At 38.7% G+C, this 13,369-nt stretch overlaps 1 protein-coding gene across 5 annotated transcripts in view; it reads left to right on the forward strand.

Annotated features, from left to right (window-relative positions):
* synj1 (synaptojanin 1) overlaps positions 1 to 13,016 on the forward strand; it is a 29,964-nt gene extending 16,948 nt beyond the window's left edge. For 2 of the 5 annotated variants that reach the window (XM_081354449.1, XM_081354450.1), the window contains exons 23-30: positions 33 to 218; positions 739 to 777; positions 960 to 1,091; positions 2,178 to 2,213; positions 3,277 to 3,323; positions 3,408 to 3,594; positions 6,884 to 7,164; positions 9,489 to 13,016. In XM_081354449.1, the coding sequence (XP_081210575.1) occupies positions 33 to 218; positions 739 to 777; positions 960 to 1,091; positions 2,178 to 2,213; positions 3,277 to 3,323; positions 3,408 to 3,594; positions 6,884 to 7,164; positions 9,489 to 10,397 (1,817 nt within the window). In that variant the 3' untranslated portion in view covers positions 10,398 to 13,016. The remainder of the gene's footprint in view (positions 1 to 32; positions 219 to 738; positions 778 to 959; positions 1,092 to 2,177; positions 2,214 to 3,276; positions 3,324 to 3,407; positions 3,595 to 6,883; positions 7,165 to 9,488) is intronic. The other 3 variants (XM_081354451.1, XM_081354452.1, XM_081354453.1) reach the window with 3 other exon arrangements.
* The last annotated feature ends 353 nt before the right edge of the window (positions 13,017 to 13,369 follow it).

Raw genomic sequence — 13,369 nt, forward strand, 5'->3', positions numbered from 1 at the left:
GTGGAGTTCCATTTTTACTGCTGTGTCGACAGGTGATGTGGACGAGGAGGTTGAGGATATCTTACCCCAGCACCTGCAGCCTGGAGCGGGCATGGATCTAAGCTCATCCCCAAACCCATCCCCACGCAGCAGCCCCTGCCCCTCTCCTACTCATGGAGAGCCTGCGCCCCCCATCCGGCCCAGCAGAGCCCCCCCACGCACAGCTGGACCACCACAGGGTAATGCTAATATTTTGACTCTACTCAACATTGACCAATTTTTTTTTGCTTTGGTGTATAAATGAAATGTAGTAAAATGTAGGAAAGGACACAGTTCAGAATTTTAGGGTCAGTAAGATTTAGATTTTCCCTATTCACTAAGGATGCATTAAATTGATCAAAAGTGACAGTAAATATTTCTAAAGGATCATCTGACACTGAAAACTGGAGTAGTGATGCTTAAAATTCAGATTTGGCATCACAGGATTAAATTACATTTTAAAATATATTAAAAAAGGAAACTTTTATTTTAAATTGTATTAATATGTAACAATATTATTATATCCATCCACAATATATTTTAGATCAAATAAATGCACCCTTGGTGAGCATACGAGACTTTTTTCAAAAACATTTAAAAAAAAAACTCATGACCCCCAAATCATGTAACATATATATACTATCTTAATATTTAAATTCCCTTCCAGAAGACCAAAAATTCCAGTACATTAATTTTCCTTTGTTTTTACACTGCGAAAAGGAGGATTAAGCCCTGCATCCATTATAAGGGAACTGGCAGGTAAAGAGTGCTGTTTCAGATATGTTGCTGATGTGCTTCAATGGTTCCTGAGCTCTTAGTGTGTGTCTCAAGGCTTCGATGTGGTTTGCAGTGCTGTGGGCTGAGCTAAATCTCTCAGGCTGTTGTTTTGATGCTTTTGATGATGAGATGTGTTTTTTATTTAATTTAATTTTTTTGCTCAGGTTCTCCGGTTGATGGTCAGCCAGCTGGAGCTCCTTCATCACAGGGGCTAGAGCCGAAACGCGCCCCTCCTCCGCGCCCCAATGCCCGACCAGCCCGACCTGCACCTCCACAGCGCCCACCGCCACCCTCAGGTACAGCTATGAAGTCTTTGTTCATTTTTAAACAGGCATGACAATTTTCTAGGGCTGTAATCAACCAAAGAAAATCTTGGTCGACTAAAGTCCTGAAATTTTCGACTAAAAATCTACTAAAAATGACGTTAGGGAAAAAAAACGTTAAATTAATTAGCTGCGCACTGTGCGCAGTACTTGGTAGCCTTGTTGTCCGCCTAAATGAATTATAAATAAACATAAAAAACTAGTAGGCTATTTGCAGTATATTAAATCGTTTTTGACCTAATTATTTTGCACTGAAATGAGTCTGACACACGAGTCTGTCGGCTCTGCAGCGTTGCATCACGTGCATCTGCACGCAATATCATAGCCTATGATTTCCGAAAATAGTACTATGTTGTCAACTAGTGATATCATCACAAGAACTTTTGAGGAATATGCAACATAATTTAGACAATTGTTTTTGTCATATGTATTATAATAACTGACAGACACTATCATTTCATTGCAGCTCGCACAGAGCGAGGCTGAACATAGGAGCTCAGCTTCGCGGCTGAGACACGAATAGACTATTAACTTAAAGTTTTTACTCTTAAACACAAAAGGCACGTCCACTATAATAAAAAAAAGAATGTTTATTAAACAAACCAGATCAAGTAATAATATTCAGCAAACCTTCTAGTAGCCTACTTTCTTCAATCTGTCTCTCTTCTCCAGTGGGTTGGGCTAATCCAAAAGAAGTGAAAACAAGGGGGGTGTTCTGAAGACAGACTGTTACCTGTGAAACAGGGGTGCTCTGAAAACACCCCCATTAGTAATTAGTGCTTTCCACCTGATGAAATGAACGCGGCAAAACTAATGAAATGAACGTGGCAAAAAATCGACCAATCAGAATTTTGGTCGAGCAAGAACGTATCGACCAAATAATCGACTAATCGACTGGGAGATTACAGCCCTACAATTTTCTGATCTGTTCTCACTAGAAGTTAAACCCAAATGAGACAAGTTTTTCCTGGGATTGAAACGCCCAAACAAATGTGTTCAATACATTATAAATACTATATTTTCACTGTTTTTCATTGGCATTTTACGATGGTTCTAAAGGAGGCTCTACTACACCTGTTAGGAAAGATTCAGCAGGTAATGCTGTACATAATGTTGTGATTTGGTTAGTTAGTTGGCCTAGATATTAAAAGTGTCTGGCTAACTTTTTCGAATGTAATACACTTTGATGCAGTTCTGTGTTCTGTTTGGTAGTGTTTCATATGCTTTTCTTGAGTAATTTTGGCTTTTTGTTGTTTGTAAAAATCAAGTTTGCACTGTAAATGTTTTTGCAACTGTATTTTTGTTCATGATGTATTTTTTTTGGGGGGGGGGGGGAATTATTTTCTTTCAAAGGCTTTGCTGAGCCTCTCAATCTAGAGTTTGATCTGACTGAATATGAAGGTAATTTCTAAAAGAAATTTAGATTTTAGAAGATTCTTGCAGTGTTCGTCCTTGTGTATGGTCACCTCCTGGTCAGTTGAGACCTCCCGCACTTGCTAACAGAAATGGACTAATTTATGTGGGGCAGGGGTGTTCAAGTCAACCATCTTGCAGTGCATGAAGTCTCAGTTGTTCCAATGATTTTGATTTAGTTTTCGAGTGTGAAGTGCTGGGTTGAATTAGGTGAATTAGCTTTTGTAATTGAATAGAGAAAGAAAGAAATTATATCTCCATCAGGTAAGGAGTCTGCTTGGTCAAATATATTTTCTCCCTAGCTGAAGGCTGTAATGTGCTACAAAACTAATTTTGAATAATTCCAGACTTTTTAATAACTTTTCCCCTCATGCTGACAAAAGGACAAAAAAGCCCAGCATTAGCACGTGCAGATGCATCTGGTGAGTTCTTGTCTCACTCATCTGTGACAGAAAATTTAATTGACAGACATATTTGGGCCTTTATCATGCCATGATTTTGCAAGCCTCGGGCTAGTTTTAACAAAATAGAGCTAAAAAAGTTAGTTGACGTTCTTGACAGGAGTGTTTTTCTTTTAAGGCATCTGTTTAAGTTTAATCCTCCATCATCAGTTTTGTAATATAGACTAATTGACTGGCATTTGAATTGGACCTGAAGTTCAAAATATAGATTTTCTGATATTTTCACAAACATATTTTCTATAACTATTACTGAATGTTTGATTATGGCATCGGCTGTTTTTCAGGTCGAGGACAACCAACTGGATCAGCCCCTGGAGGCGCCCCAAGGCCGGTGGGTGGGCTAATTGACATGAATATTATTAAAAAAGAAAAAAATAAGATGTATATCATGCTAAAAATTATGATTTTGCTTTAGATTCCACCTCGAGCAGGAGTTATCAGTGTCCCTCCTCAGGCTAGACCTCCTCCTCCTGCTCATCCCGGGGCCCCCAGACCCGTAGCAGAGGTGCATCCTGGGGCCCCTCGACCATCACCTGATAATCACCCCGGAGCACCAAGACCCACTGCTGAACCCCAAAGCAAGCCATCCGAGCTGCCTCTGGGTTCGTTAAACTATTCTAATTACCTATTCATTTTACTTTTATGTTATAATTTTTGTATATACATTTATTATTATTGAAGTTATTGAATTTATTTAATATTTAATTATTTAATTCATTTATTATTATTTTACTTATTGAAGTGCAGCCCCTTGTAACAAGTTAGCTCAAAGGGGAAATATTAATAATAACTCATAATTATCAGTTATGATTAATTATTAATATTTGGGTCAGTTAATTGGATTAACTTGAGGTAGCTAAATTAATATTACAATCAATTAATCAGTTCCAGCGAACTCTTTTGATTATTCATTTATTCTAAGAAAAGCGTATCTTTCATGGCCACCGAAAAATAATTATTTCTTAGCATGTACAGCGCTTAGAGCATGTAACAAGATCAAGATCGTAAAATGGACTTTGTTGCAAGCAGAGAATCAGAACCAAATACATATTGTGTAAGTTTTATTAACTAAATCACAAACATAACTAAACAAACATACATACATACATACATACATACATACATACATGCATAAAAACACCACGTATGTTTTTTTTAATGTTTGATTGTATTTTATTTAGTACTGTCAATCGATTAAAACAATTAACTAGCCTATTCGCGATTAATCACACTTAACATTTAAAGTTTTTAATATATTTTTATATTGTAGTAATTTCACATTTAATTTCCAAATTAATGTAGAAACAACATAAAGTATATTTTAAATATTTGATCTATTAGGTAGGAAATATGCATAAATTGAATAAAGTTGTCAAACACCTCTCAGTCTTCACTGTAATTTTCTCTGACTTTTTTCTTTGATTTGTTTTTTTTTTACATTAATGTATCACAGAAGCGGGTTTATTACGCTGCTGTCGGTTTAAGATCTGATGCATACAATGCGGATCTGGATCTGACAAGCATCCGATGTTGTCACAACTCTTTGCGTTCATTTAACACGTTTTAACTAATTTAATACTGTGCTTAGGAGGATACTCGACAAAGTGAACATTTTGGCATACTTTTGTGTGTTTTTGTCCGTTCAAGCGTGAAAGAGAACTCATTGCGGCTGCTCGCTGTCTGAAGCGGCATTGTGTGTGTGTGTGTGTGTGTGTGTGTGTGTGTGTGTGTGTGTGTGTGTGTGTGTGTGTGTGTGTGTGTGTGTGACACAGAGAGGAGATTTACAGACAGCGCGCCGCCAGTACAGATTTAAGTTCTTATTTTTGCGTTTTATCGCGCTTGAATTGTTTATTAGCACTTGAATGAATGATAGCGTGATAAAATACTATAGAGCAGCCAATGGATGAAAGAAAAAATCTGATGCTGCATTAATTGCGTTAAATATTTTTAACGCGTTTAACTGAAAAAATTAATCGCATGCGTTAACGTGTTCATTTTGACAGCCCTAATTTTTGTGTAATCAAACATAAACATATGTATTTGTTATATTCCTTTGCTCACTTGGTTCCTCCCTGTCCGCACCTGTGCTCTCGTCATCAGTTGTGTCTGAGGCTGTATGCTGGCTCGTTGGCTTGTAATTCCTGAATTCCTAATTGCCGCGTTTCACCATCATTGTGCAATGCGCGTGACTTGTATGTCCGTTAATAAATAAACTGCAAGTGTCTTGTGGAAGAACATTGTAGCTGGAGCTACTTCTCTCCGTTAATGTCTATGGCGAGTCACGCAGGCACTGGGCAACTCCGCAGCCGAGCCGACCCCGGGATATAATAGTCAGAATATAAATACTTATTATAGGCGTACCGTAGTGATTTCAGGATAAGTCAAAAACACGGTTTGGAAAATGGATTCATGATGTACTCGTTCATTTTGAACATAAGTTACGGACTGCAGCAGCTGCTGATACAACGGCGTTCTGTTGCGCATGCGTGAATTTAACTGAGTAGTACATGACCATGCACTCGCACAAATGCGACCACATAAAATTTTAACTCGCACATTCTCAAAAAATGGACGCAGTCTGGAACCCTGGCATATCATGTACACAATCATTTCGATCTTCAAAGTACCACTTTATAGAGACCAAACATGGTATACGTGAGGTTACGTTGACCGTTGGTTCTATAATAAAATACATAGTATCAAAGAGATAATAGTATCAACAGATAATAGTATTAAAAGACACAACACAAGACAGTAAATCATTCACAAAATGTTCTGGGATGCATGTTAATTTCATGTTAATCAGTTCATTGATAAATGAATGCAGGAAAGTTTGTTCTGATGTCTGTAGGTTTTGTGAGCAGGGGCCCTGTTCACATTGCTAAGAGTCATAAAACCAACTTATCTGACCGTGGTCATGGTAACTAAGACCTTCTTGCCCTGTTTGGGGGGATGGGGCCACAGATCCCAGAGTGAATTCTAAATATCATTTGTTAACCTATGACAAATACTTGTGTCTGACTTGTCTCAGTCTTTACACCCTATTATGCTTTCTTGAATGTTACCTTTCATGCAGTCTGTAATATAGCTGTTTGTGTATGTAAAAGGTCTGAAAAGTATTAAAGATTAAAGTGCACAACAAATAAAGTCTCCTAAAAGAAAGAACCGATTCTGAATTGCATAATGAGTCGTCAGCAATTCCAGTCTCACTTCCTGTTACATGCCTATGTAACAATGCAACAAATTGGCATAATGCCAGCCTATGGTCCGCGAATAATGTCTACTTTGACTCGCCCTCAAACACTGTTGTTGCTGCTGCAGCCTGAAAGAGTTTGGTTTTTGTTGTTGACATGTTGAGAAGCCGCTGTTTACTGTGGTGGGAATCCACATTGCATGCACTTCAGAAGGATGAGGACTCGCACTGGAATTGATATGGAAAAACCAACGCCATCGTTACTGTTCGTATCACTGTGTATCAAGTGCTGAGGAAGCCTCCGGAGCTGAAATTCAGATATGATAATAGGCGTTTCCTTTCTGACACGCGCTGAAAGCTATAGAACAATCACAACAGACTGGGCCATCCGACCAATAAGAGCAGAGTAGGCTCGCGGAAAGTAGGGGTTTAGAGAGACTGAATCTTCTAACCGTTTCCACACTCTTTGAGAAACGAGGTGATGTCCATTGAATATTATGAGAAAATTATAGTGTTTTTTTACCTTGGATGCGAGAACCTTTAAAATAGCCCAACAGGGGCACTTTAATTTAGTATTTAAAACTGTATATATCATTTTATATGAGATTTTATACAAAATTGAGATATATGTTATGTATGTGTGTATGTTTTAAAAGTTTAACCAATCTTTAACCATCTACCGTGTGTCTGTCTTTCAGGTCCACCCCCCACACTGCCAGGTCCCATGAGACCTCAGATGATATCACCCATGCAGCCTCAGTCTATGTCACCAGTGCAGCCTCCTGTCCAAGCCCAGCTCCCTCTACCAATGCAGCCCACTTTCCCTGCCCCTCTGGTGCCTCAGCCGGCCCCCCAAGCACCTGCTGCAGCCGCTGCCGCCCCTCAGCCCGGACTGGCATCTCCCAAGCCTCCACCCCGGAGCCGGTCCGCTCACACACTGCCACCTGAGTCTGCTCCTCCTCCTCCTCCTACAACCCAGGTTAGTCCTCTTTCTCTGCTCACTTTTGCATGGATGTCAAGATCATAAGCCCTATATTTAATTGTGATAAAGATCAACACTCTTTCAAAGATGCAAAGACCCACAATATTAAAAAATTACAAAAACGTGTTCACATCCTAAACCCAAGCCGGGCTCAGGTGCAAGACAAAGATAGCCTGTATATGTATATGTATATGTATATGTATATGTATATGTATATGTATATGTATATGTATGGAGCTATAACTTCAGTGTGCGGACATAATTTTTTCCTTTCTAAGGACCCACAAGATCCCATCCTGGGGTTAATAAGGCCTCTTCCAGATAATCCAAGGCGCTTCCTCTTTCTTTTTTACTTTTCTAGTTATAACGACTTTTTTCAGGTGGTTCTCATAGTCATGTTTCGCTCTTCTTGATGCATGTGTCTTTCTCTTTCACTAGCAGGAGCAATCCTCAGGTTGACAGGTACTGGATTAAGTAATTTCTAGTATTTACGTTGTCTTCATGGCACCATAGCCTGTAGTCACGATGTATGGGGTGCTCATACATATAGGATCCTCCATGTTATAGTTGGTTTTTCCCCTTTCCATCTTTAATTTTACCTTTTTTTTATTTTGAATGTCAGAAAATTATAATGTAAAACTTAACTTGAACCCCTTGATAATATTGTATATATAAAAAAATGATCTGGTTATGAGGTTTATCAAGTTTTTCCAACAGGGGGGTTCAAGGAAAGTGTCATCCAGTATTTGTTGTGGGTATTGTTTGTTTTTAATCTGTGATATCTGTTATAATTGTTTTCAATGTTTCTTGGACAAGGTTAAGCAATTCTAGTAGACTTGCACACTAATCATATTTGTCTTTTTGTTTTATAATGCTGGTTTTTGTTTTATAATAGACTGTTTAATAAAACAGTATTAGGATCTTTTAGATTTTGATTTATGTTGATGTCTGTCATTGCACCATTTATGTTTTAACCAACAAGTCATCATGATTTTTATCAAAAATTGTAACAAACACAATGTTTAAAATGAAAAGTCAACATGAATCAACATGGGTTTTCAACTCTTTTTACATCTGTAATAATGATACAGGATATTAAAAGGTGCATTCAGTAATTTGGTACTAATTTAATGAATTACTATCTGATTAACCTAAAATAAGTGCATTATTTAATTTTTACGACTTGAGGGAAATTAGAGTTTTATTTAAATAAAAATAAGTTACATTTTTACTGTTCTGGGTCATAAATGACCCCCAACATTTGGGCTATTATTTAGCAGCTTAGGAGGGGTAAATGAGATCTAAATAATCTAAAGTCCCCCAAAGTTATTAGCCCCTTTTGCATTGGGTAGTTCTAGGAACTAGCCACCAGGGTGGTTCCCCGAGAACTAAATGTTCCCCTAGGGTCATGGTTTGTTCCTGGTTGCGTTCGCACCGCCAATAGTAACTCTCAAGTGATGTATACCAATGATATATTGTTGTTTGACTTTTATTTTGACAGCGCTGAGAACGCCAGAGCCTGAGCACACCGCACTCGCATTCTCCGTCTTCATTTGTTTACGATTTGTTTAACAGTTCTGTCTAATATGTTATTAGATAGAACTTATACAAGAAGGAAAGTAGACAGTATATGAAAAAGTATAAGCATTTGCCGTGTGGTTGATGCCCAATGTCGCTAGCTGAGCAGAAATACATAATCATGTTTCTCTTGGTCCCCCTCAAAGTTGCATTGGATTTTCTCCTTAAGGTTAAGAGGCCCATCTATCACTGTTGTTCTGCACTTTATGTTCATAGAGTTAGTTTGTGGAGTAAATGTATAGGCTATAATCTGTGAGTGTATACGGCTTTTTTTAAATGGCGGGTGCAGTTGTTTTGCGTGCGTTCGGCCAGTCATTGTGTACACTTACGTCACTGATAGTTCCTATTGTGCTGGGTTAGACCCTACTCTGAAGTAGGAGCTAAATGAGTTCCTCCAAAAGGCGTTCCTGGAACTAAAATCGTTCCCAGTTCCTGCAGTGTGAACACGCCAAAAAGCGGATACTGCTGCCATTAGTTCTAGGAACTATGAAAAGGTTCCTCCAGTGCAAAAGCCCCCATTGTTACTATTTTAGTGAAGTTAGTGTTATGACATTTCATAAAACACACAGTAAGATATACTTACTGTTCAAACAACCCAGGTGTGACCATTAAAAAAAAAAAAAAAAAAAATTCTCAACATATTTAATACATTCAAATCTGATTTCATGTTGACTTTAAAACTCCAATATGTTCTTGCTTCTCATCATGTCATAAGTTTGATTTATTTGTTTTTCTTTCTCCAGGCCAAGGGCATGAATGGAGTCCAAAGAGAAGCACAATGGAAACTAGACCCCTTCGACATGCTTAACAGCCAGTCCCTCTTCCAGAACACATCGTTCTCCGCTTCCCTCCCTCGCTCCTCATCCTCATCCTCATCCACCACCTCCCCTTCTTCTTCTTCCTCTACGTTACCCAGCTCCCTCTCCCTATTCTCGTCTCCGGACACCAGCAACGCTCCATGTCTCCTGTCTCCACCCGTCACCTCACGCAGCAAATCCCAGGAGTCCCTCCGTTCATCCCCCAGTCTGTTCCTCGCAGAAGCCCAACCCAGACCCAACAGCACAAACCCTTTCACCGGCAACCTGCTGTCCTCCCCTCGCCGATCACTCACACCCGATTTCTACACCCAGCATCAGGCCCAAGCGGCCAAGCCTGACCTGAACAGGGCCATGTCGGCTGTGGTGCACAGTTCCACTCTTCCAACATCTTTCTCCAGACAACAATCCTTAGTTCCTGCTACAGCAGCAGCCCCAACCAAACAGACCCAAAAGTGGGTCACCTTTGATGACGATTCAGACTTTTTAAGAAAGGCTCCATCCGCAGTTGGGACCGGCCCGCCACTTATACCCGCAGCCTCATCCCTTCCCTTCCCACAACCCCCAAGCAGCTTCCCCAGCTCAGGCTTTGACTTCCTTTTAAGAAAGGCTCCATCTGCAGTTGGGACCGGCCCGCCACTTATACCCGCAGCCTCATCCCTTCCCTTCCCACAACCCCAGAGCAGCTTCCCCAGCTCAGGCTTTGACATGGACAGCAACTGGGTGTCGCTTCCCACCTCTACGTTCCCCACAATCCCCCCTCCGATCCCAACCAGGACTAATACCAGCATCAAAAACGCCCACATCCCTTCCAGAAACGAATTCACAGAGAGATGATACAGCGGAGAACATGTATGTAAAATATGGAGAAAATATTATTGTGTATCTATACGTGTATGGTTTGTATAAAAGTGCGGTGGTGGAAATGTTGACCTGTTTGTACGAAAGAAAGAAATCTGGCTGTTTCTTTTAGCCCAATGCAGATAGCAAACCAAGACGAATTCAAGCAGATGTATCACAGTATGGTTTTTTAGATTTTAAAATAATGGCCAGTCATTTGCATATTAACCTGCATAGACATATACACACACATGTGTGTAAAATTGTACAATTCAATGGCCAGATATTAAACATATAGCCCGCAAATCGTTCAGCATCAAACAACATGTTAATCAGATGTAAAAAATGTACAAATATTAAATTCTATATCTTGTTGCATTTTCATTGTTTACTCACCTTCATGTCAGAAAACAGAAGATGTTTTGGAGGGGAAAAAAATGTGACCATTCAATGGATCTCAATGGGGTTGTTTTGGACCCCAATGACTTGCATTATACGCACAAAACCATTTTTCAAAATATGTTCCACAGAAGAAAGCAAGTCACACAGCATTGTAAAGACATAAGGTGAGTAAATGATGATAGATCTTTCACTTTTTGGTGAAATATCCCTTTATTCTGTAGCCCAATTCAAATAAGAAAAACGTATCATCAAACGCACATATTGAAAATGCCTGGCTGTGTCCGACCTGTTCTACGCCATCATATCCGTTAAATGGGCTTGTCAGTGAGCAAAGATATTTTTTGATGTTTATCTCATTATGAATGTATCTCTCACCGGTTTCTATTGCCTATGTTAAGATACAGAGTGTGATGTGTGCAGTACAGTTGCTGTGCTTTTCTGCATACTCAAATCGAGGGTCTTATTTTTATGAGTGTACACACAAAAGACCCCCTCCCATCCCGTGCATCGTGTAGCACGACCAATGTGCTTAGCTTGTCAAAATATATCTTCTATACATATTCATAGTGATTATATGTCTTCCTAGTGGGGAAAAAAAAATTAAAGTAGGTCTGAATTGTGTTTATATTTGCAGCATATACATGCCATATCTAAAGTGCACTGAAGAGCTCGGTCCTCTAGGCGTTCAAACGCAAAAGTTTGAGATGTTACGTTTGTGCGGAGAGGGCGAGTGAGGGTCGCAGTGGCCCTCTCATTCATCGACAATGTATATACACGTGCTTTCAGTCTCCTCTGATCCAAAGCTCTTGACAGAAATGCTGTATTAAACAAATGTGTAGTGTGTGTGTGTGTGTGTGTTTGATTTGGTGGGTTCCTCCCTCAGGATGTCGGTCATGCTTTCTTTAGTGCAATGTGTACTTATTCGCTCAATGATATATTATTTTTTAATTTCGGTGAACAGGTTGTGGATAAATCTATTTATTGTTGTGCGGAGGAATACTGTGCTGTGTTTTGGAGTGTGACGTCTGTTTCTGTGTACTTTAGCTGTTCGTGTGAGTGCGCTTGAGTGTTTGCGTCGTCATGTTGAGGGATTCTGATATCTTTGTTATAAGTCATTATAGCATTATGTCTTCAAACTGTTTTAGTGGAATATATTTGTTATGGTATGAAGTATGGTATAATGTTGAGGGGAAGACAGACTGTTAAATGAACACACAGATTGATTATGAATGGCGTAATATTTAAAGCTACCATCCTATGTTGTTTAATAATGCCTTAGACATTTTGAAGAAGTGTTTATTGGATTCTTATTGGATAAATGGTTCAGCCTCAGTTGTTTTTGTTGATTGTATAGCATTCTGGACTGTGTAATGATGCATTATGGGTGAATGGTCAGCCTTCAGGCACTGGCATTTTATGTGTGCAGTTGGTTTACTCATATTATGCAGGTTTTTAAATGTCCTTCAAGGGCATAGTGAAATGATTCAGTCTTGGTTAAAGTGTAGGTATTTCAGGAAAGCAGTATTTTACTTGTACTTTTGTTCCTTGTTTACATTTTAGGTACACATTTAACATCTGCACAGTTGTTCAAATGTTCTTCTGGGAATGTGTTGAGCAACATATTTTGGCTTTGAGCTTACAGATATATTTTTGAACCTGGAAAGCACTGAAAAGTTTGTCTCCATTTGTGGTTTGGTTGAGGAAGGGGTCAGAAGAAAGCCAGCCAACAAGATTATGTGTACTAATGCATGAGAAATCCATTCCAAAATGCATTCCAAAGCACTAACTGTGAACATCTCCAGAATAAAGAGAAGTATCAGGTTATGGATAATAAACTATATCTATTTTTCTTTTGATGCCTGATAAACACAATGTAACCACTTAACATTCAAAGGCATTAGAAGTGATTTGTTCAGGTGTTCTGTATGTAATGGAAGCGTTGAACCTGACATTGCCAGCGCTAGTTATTAAAAAGAAGCAAGATTTTATAGGAATGAACTCCTTTTGTGAAGTTAACGTTCCATTGTAGCTTTTAGCCCAGTAGTGAACAAAAGTCTGTGGTATTAACCTTATATGTATGTATACACAAACCACAAAACCGCAATTCAGTAACGAGTACTCGATCTGTAATTTAAGTGCATAGCAAAAGTGCACATTTATGTATGGAGCAATTGATGTTGTATGTATGCAATAATAAATGTAATTCAACATGAATCGTACTGTTATTATTGGATGCATCAGATCTTATCACATGACAAAGTATTTCAAAAGTGTGTGTGTATATATATACAGTATATATATATATGATGCAATATATTACTGCAAAGCTTTTATGAGTATCTGTTTTCTTGTGAAATATTTTGGAAATGTTTTGGAGTGTTTAATGTTGGTTGTTTGAAATGTGCAAAATCATAAACTTTTAATAACAGTTGCAAAAATTCGAAAATTATTTTAAAAAAAATCAAGCTCATATTACTTAGCTTGACCTCCCGAAGTTTATTATAGATTAAATATAGAGATATCTTTTCTGAGGGTTAATCGCATTTCACTGGCCGTTTGTTAAAAGG

The sequence above is a fragment of the Scardinius erythrophthalmus genome (genome assembly GCF_964197995.2).
Source record: "Scardinius erythrophthalmus genome assembly, chromosome: 23".
Classification (NCBI taxonomy): Eukaryota; Metazoa; Chordata; class Actinopteri; order Cypriniformes; family Leuciscidae; genus Scardinius; species Scardinius erythrophthalmus.